General features: G+C 39.4%; 1 protein-coding gene across 1 annotated transcript in view; it reads left to right on the forward strand.

Annotated features, from left to right (window-relative positions):
- MTMR7 (myotubularin related protein 7) overlaps nucleotides 1–1,745 on the forward strand; it is a 76,466-nt gene extending 74,721 nt beyond the window's left edge. The window contains 1 exon segment of the mRNA XM_077773095.1: nucleotides 692–1,745. Within this exon segment, the coding sequence (XP_077629221.1) occupies nucleotides 692–1,054 (363 nt within the window). The 3' untranslated portion in view covers nucleotides 1,055–1,745.
- Nucleotides 1,746–7,410: the final 5,665 nt, after the last annotated feature.

The raw sequence follows: 7,410 nt of genomic DNA on the forward strand, positions 1-7,410 counted from the left end.
AGTGGGGATGAACCCTGAGGACATAAACTAAGGGAAAGAAGCCAGACACAGGTTCTTTGTGCTGTATGATTCCATTTATAGGACATGTCCAGACTAGGCAAATCCATAGAGATAGAAAGTAGCTTAGTGGTTGCCAGGGCTGTGGGAGGCTGGAGTGGGGAGTGACTGCTAATGGCTATGGGGTTGTCTTGGGGAGGATGAGAATATTTTGGAATTAGGTAGTAGTGAATTGTTGCATAACCTTGTGAACGTACGAAAGCCACTGAACTGTATACTTTTAAAGGGGGAGTTTTATGGTTAAGTGACCTCTCTTAATTTAAAAATTAGATAGTACATACCTCATTCCTGATTTTTTAAAACCTGCGTTTTGAGTTCACAGGATGAAACTCACTATATAAAACCTTACAGGTGTAGAAAGGATGACTACTGAGTGCCAGGTGCTTTACCTATGTTATTTTTTTTCCTTTTTTTGCACTTCATAGAAAACCTATAGTAAAGCAGGTATTACCTTCCTTAATTAGAGATGAAGCATACAATCTAATTACTTTGTTCAAGGTCCTAAAGTCTAGCTTTGAACCCAAGTCCATTTAAATCCCGTGTTCTTAAGATTAAACCCAGGTGGAAAGTAATAAATACTAAAATACTAAATTATTTATGATTTTTCCCTGAAAAATAATTTTTTTTCTTTTAGAGGCTGGAAAAAATTCAGAAAGTCCAGTTAAATCACACTAAAGTGAGGAGTAAGCAAAGTGAACCCAGCAAACACTCAGGGTTTTCTACCTCAGACAACAGCACAGCCAACACGCCCCAGGATTACAGCGGGAACATGAAATCGTTTCCATCCAGGAGTCCTTCACAAGGTGACGAAGACTCTGCTCTCATTCTAACCCAAGACAATTTGAAAAGCTCAGATCCGGATCTGTCGGCCAACAGCGATCAAGAGTCCGGGGTGGAGGACCTGAGCTGTCGCTCCCCAAGTGGCGGGGAGTGCGCCCCCAGCGAAGACAGCGGCAAGGACCCTGATTCTGACGAAGCTGTGTTTCTCACTGCCTGAACGTGCTCTGCGGAGCTCCAAAATAAAGGACACACAGGAAACACTTTCCAAAAATAAGGGAGCAGTGCAATTTAAAATAAAAAGTCATTCAAGAAATGGGAAATGTTTTGAGAATTATAAAACATAGCAATGAAAAAAGTTCAGCTTTTACTTTCTTTAGATGCTGAGGAACAGGAAGCAGCCATTTCTTTTACCAAACATATATAAGTTATTACATTCCCCATTTTAAGTTGTTCTAGGTTCTGGAAGTTTTGTTTCCCACATAGAGCTGACCTCTTCCGTCCCGAGTTATTGGCACAAATCTTCCTTTCATAGCATGCATCTGCTCAGAGTGCCGACCCCTCGCTGTCTCCCACCTGTTGTCTCAGTCTTTCCCCTTATTTCACTTCCAGATACTTGTTTTCTAAAACACTTGACGTTGCCTTCCTCCCTGACTCTGTTATCACTATTTCTGGTAACGGAGCGCATGGTGGAACGGTACCCTGTGTGGTTAGCAGATGTCTCTGTAATTGCTTGAGCTTATCTTTCAGGGTTAATGATCACTTTAACTCTTCCTTACGTGATATATTTTGAATTGTTATAATAATCGTGTTGCCTTCTTCTGCAGCCTCATCATTTAAAAAATGCTGAAACTTATAATTCACCTTTTCTCTAATGGGTCTAATACCTAATAAAATACAAGCAACATTTACCTTTGGTTCTTAAACAGGAATTGAGGTCATATTAAATACAAGATTTTAAATTGTAAATGTTAGAAAAGATAACATTTTAAAAGAATCTTTTATTACTATTCCAGAGACTGCATTACCACCGCTTGATTCCTGAAGTATAACAGTCGTGTAATATTTTGATAAGGAAAAGTATCAGTTAAAAACTAGAGAACTTGGTTGTCCTGTCTACTTAACTAATAGAAAAAGTTTGATCACCGATCACAGTAGATACTGTGTACCTGGTTAATATGATTTAACATTAGGAACATCTGACTACTGAAAGTTCTGAAGACTTTGTTTTGCTAAAATGCACATTTGAAGCAGAATCATTCTCCTGTCTTTTGATAAAAAATGGTACTTTTTTGGATGATACATGTTTGATCTGAAGAAAGTCTGGACGGAGATAAATAACATTTATAACTGTGCAGGTTTTAATTATCAGTACATTCTAGGATTACTTCAATATTTTGAAGTCTGTTAATAGGGTAATGTATTAAATTTTGCTGGAATGGTAACAAGGTAAGAGGGGAGAGGAGTAACATCACCGAGCTGGTGACAGTTCTGACTTGACTCCCATTCACAAGAAGGCAACTAACAACTGTTCCTGGATGGGACACCGACGAGAGGATGCTAGGGAGCAGGAGTGAGGCTAGGGCACCCCTCAGCACAAAAGAGACCGAGACGGAAGGCACCAGAAGGGAAGGCACCAGAAGGGTAAGAAGGAATGAACTATGCTGACCCCACTGCCCCTCCCCCATGCTGGCTGAGCACTACGTGGAGACTTCTTCCCCGAGCCTGTGGTTCCTCCAGTGGGGAGAGCCCATGGGTGATATCCAGCCCCGACCTTCCCAATGTTGTGCTTACTTGGAGCCCATACTCTGGTTTCACTCCACAAGGACTTCAGGGAAAGCTGTGGGGCTCAACCACTAGGAGCCTGAGACAGAAGGGGAGAGGGGCTTCCAACAACCAGCACTTAGGTCTCGAAGATGGGAGTTTCTATGAGTGCAGCACAAGGAGGAGTCAGTCCCGACCAGTGGGTGTGCCCGTCTGCAAGTCAGGTCAGTGGCGCAGTCTGCCCAGGGAATCCGGCGGGGTTCAGGCCTGCCACATTTGGGTCCCCAAAGAAGCTCTGCTGGCCTTGGTGCCTGCTCTGCCCAGGCCATGGCAGAAGAGCTGAGCCACAGCTCCCTCTGCTGCAGATCATGGCCCCCAGCCCCTCCTGATCAGAAAATCTAGTCAGGAAAATTTGGAGTTGCCTAAAGTGGGCCCTTCCAGTCTTGTCTACATGGGAACCAGAGACCTAGCCCCCTCCCCACCCCGTCTGACAGGAAGGGCTGGCTAGAACACCTGGAGCTGTGTGGCCCTGCAACTCTTGAGCCAAGAAGTGGGTGGGCAGAACGACGGCACCGAGAGCAGATCCAGTGGCCCTGTCTGGCCAGGGACTGTGAGGCATGGGTTGGCTGGAGTCAAGGAAAGAGCAATGATGACTTTTGAGCCGCTTTTCCTGCTGCACCCAACCAAGCAAAGTAATCTGTAGCTCACTTGTTGCTGAATGCAGCCTTCAAGCTACCCACACAGGGAACCTTACCAGAGCACAGAGGAAAATGCATAGCTCATCCCACGGCCCCATTTACACTGTCACTTGAATAGAGCATAGCTCTGGGCTTTCCAGTCTGTAGAGGAAAGCCAGTGGCCTCCTCTGATCAGGATTTTAAGTGTACACACCTGCCTGAATCAGGTCCCCAAACAAGCTGTGCAGGTCCTGGGTCCTATCCTGCTGCCCTGCAAGGGCAGAGAAGCTAGTTCATAGCCTCTGAATGCCGAATGTAGTACCCAGTCCCGACCTTCTGGCAAGCCTGACCACAAATTCCAGGAAATCACAGAAATCATCTCACAGCCTCACTTCAGGAGGGAAGCAAGTCAGCAGTGTTACACAGCTATTCTTAGCCAGTGGCAAACCCCCTACCCCTGAGCAGTTAACAGCTGCCTTGCCTAAAAATAGACTCTAAAAGGAGGCCCCACGTACCCAAGAATGATGTTACCAGCAGACCTGTCCAGAAACCCAGACTAAGCTAGTGAGGAAATGTCTCTGCCAAATCAAACATGGTAAGTGTGAAAGAGGCCACTTACTCAACGAAAGGCACAGATACCAACATAAGGGAATCAAAGATCTTGAAAAATCAGGTAAGTATGACATACCACCAACAGAAAGGAATGAAGCTCTAGTAACTGACCCAAAAGAAATGGAGATCTGTGAGCTGTCAGATAAAGAATTCAGAGTAATTCTCATAAAGTTTAGTGACTATAAGAACACACAAATAAAATTGTGAAAACAATACATGAACAAGTTTAACAAAGGAAGAGAAATTAATCCCCTCCCCCTGCCCAACCCCTAGAGCTGAAAAATGTAACTGAAGAATTCAATAAAGAGTTTCCAAAGCAGACCCAACCATGCAGAAGAACACAGGAATGAACTGAAAAAAAAAAAAAAAAAAAAAACCCACAAAAACCAAACCACTGAAATTAGAGGAGCAAAAGTAAAAAAAAGGATGAAAGAAAGTGAAAAGAGGCTACAGGAATTACAGGCCACAATGAAAGCAAGTGATATTTGCATTATGGGAATTCTAGGAGAAAAAGAAATGGACAGAAAGTGTATTAAAGCAATAATGGCTGAAAACTTCCCAAACCCAGGTAGAGAAACACACATCTAGATCCAAGAGGCCCAAAGTACCCTAAACAGATTGAACCCAAATGGGGCTAAATCAAGACACTTTACATTTAAATGGCAAAAATCACAGACAGACCATGAATTTTGAAAGCAGCAAGAGAAAAGAGAGGTTACATAAAAGGGAACTCCAAATAAGGCTAAAGGTGCACCTCTCCAAAGAAACCTTTCAGGACAGAAAACAATGGGGTGACATATTCAAAATACTGGGAGAAAAAAAGAAAAACCCGAAGCTTCAATCAAGAACTGTACATCTGGCAAAGCTGTCCTTCAGAAATAAAGGAGAGATAGATAGACTTTCTCAGACAGACAAAAGCTGAGGGAGTTCATTATCACTAGACCTACCTTACAAGAAATCCTAAAGGGAGTTCTTTGAGTGAAAATAAAAGATCACTAGTTAATAGCACAGAAACATTAAGTAGGCAGTGTACAACTCACTGGTATTGATAGATAAAAATGGATTCTGTAATAGGATGATGGTGGTAAGTCGTAAGACTCGAGTTTAAAAGTTAAATATAGTAAAAGTAACCATATCTTCAACAGTCTGTTATTACACAATAAGAAAATGTGTAAACTGCAACAATTCCCCAATATAAAGACACAGGCTAAGTGGATTAAAATAACAACACCCAACAATATTCTGTCATCCCAGAGACCCACTTCATCTTTAAAGGCTGAGAGTGAAGGAAGTCATTTTAAGCAACTGGTAACAATATCAACCACAATAACAAAAAGGCAGGGGAAGCTATACTTGTATCAGACAAAATAGACTTTAAAAATTATAAAAAGAGACAAAGAAGGTCATTGGTAAACAGGTCTATACAAGATAGTTTAACAAGTGTAAATATTTATATATCCAGTGTTACAATCAAAGCACATAAAAACATAAAGCAAACACGAACAGACCTCAAAGGAGAAATAAGCAAAAGTACAGTAAGAGTTGGGGACTTTAATACTCCACTTAACAACGGGTAGATCATGCAGACAGCAAATCAGTAAGGAAAAAGCAGATTTGAACAACCTACAGACAAAATGAGACTTGAGTAATATACTGAACATTCTATCTGAACAGCAGAATATATTCTTCCCAGGTGTAAATGAAACATTTTTCTAGGATAGAACAGATGTTAGGACAAAAAAACAATTCTTAGCAAATTTAAGAACAATGAAATCATACCAAGTATCTCCTCTAACCATAACAAGAGGAAAACTGCAGAAAAAAAAAAAAAAAGGAAATTAGACATTTCTCCTGCACAACCAATGGATCAAAGAGGAAATTAAAGGGGAAATAAAGTATCTGGAGATAAATGACAATGGAAACACAACCTACCAAAACTTATGAGAGACAGTAAAAGCAATTTGAAGAGGGAAGCTCATAGCAATAAACCTCCCAGATAAAAAAGCAGAAAAAGAATAACAAAATGAACCCCAAGTTAGAATAAGAAAGGAAAAAGTAAAGATTACAGCAGAAATAAATGAAGGATAGAACAGAGAGGCAGTAGAAAACATTAACCAAACTAAGAGGTAGTTCTCTGAAAACAGAAAATTGACAAATTATTAGATAAATGAAGAAAAAAAGAGGAACCAAATAAAAAAATTATGAATGAAACAAGGAGATATTATAACGGCTACTAGAGAAATACAAAGAATCGTAAAAGGCTACTATGAACAATTACATGCCAACAAACAGGAAAACCTAGAAGAAATGTAAAATTTCTTGTAAGCACACAATCTACTGAGGCTAAATTGAGAAGAAATGGTCTGAATTATACCATTTACCAGTATGAAGATTTAATCAGTCATTAAAACTCTTTCAACAAAGAAAATTCCAAGACTGTCTTCACTAGTAAATTTTACCAAATATTTAAAATAAAATTAATACCGACCCCTCTGTAATTCTTCCAAAAACTAAAATATCAAAGCGGAGGGGCACTTCCAAACTCTTTTTACAAGCCAACGTCACCAATAACCAAAGCCGGAAAAAGATACTACCAGAAAGAAAAAAAAAAAACTATGAACCAATATCCCTTATGATAGAGATGCAAAAATTCTCAACAGAATACTGCAAACTGAATTCAGCTCATGAAAAGGATCATTTACAATGAATGACCAAGCATGATTTATACCTGGCATGCAAAGATGGCTCAACATGTGCCCATCGACATGACATTAATGAATGGAAAAAATCATAATCATTGCAATAGTCATAGAAAAAGCATTTGAAAAAAAAATGCAACATCCTTTCATGATAAAAACTCTTTTAACAATTATGTATAGAAGGAATGAACATAATAAAGGCTATATATGACAAGCCTACATCTAATATAATATCCAATGGTGAAAGGTTGAAAGCTTTTCCTTTAAGGCAATATGACAGGGGTGCCCACGCTCACCACTCATATTCAACACTGTACTGGATGTCCTTACAGAGCAATCAGGAAGAAAGAAATAAAAAGCATCAGAAATAAAAAGAACTAAAATGGTCTCTATTTGTACATAACATCATTTTATAAACAGAAAATCCTAAGGACTCCACCAAAAAACTGTTAGATATAATCAATGAATTCAGTAAAGTTGCAGGATATTAAATTAACATTAAATTAACCATAAAAAATGACCTGAAAAAGAAATAAAGAACATCATCCCACTTATCATACTACCAAAACCAATAGAATACTGAGGAATAAATTTAACCAAGGAAGTAAAAGATCTCTACTCTGAAAACTATAATACACTGATGAAAGAAATTGAAGAAGACACAAAAAATGGAAAGGTATCCTGTGTTCTTGGACTGGAGGAATTGTTAAAATGTCCATACTACCTAAAGCAATCTATAGATCCAATATAATCTCTATCAAGATTCCAATGGTATTTTTCTACAGAAGGAAAAAAAAATCCTATAATTTATATGGAACAACATA

The sequence above is a fragment of the Crocuta crocuta genome, unplaced genomic scaffold, assembly GCF_008692635.1.
Source record: "Crocuta crocuta isolate KB4526 unplaced genomic scaffold, BGI_CrCroc_1.0 scaffold140, whole genome shotgun sequence".
NCBI classification, from domain to species: Eukaryota; Metazoa; Chordata; class Mammalia; order Carnivora; family Hyaenidae; genus Crocuta; species Crocuta crocuta.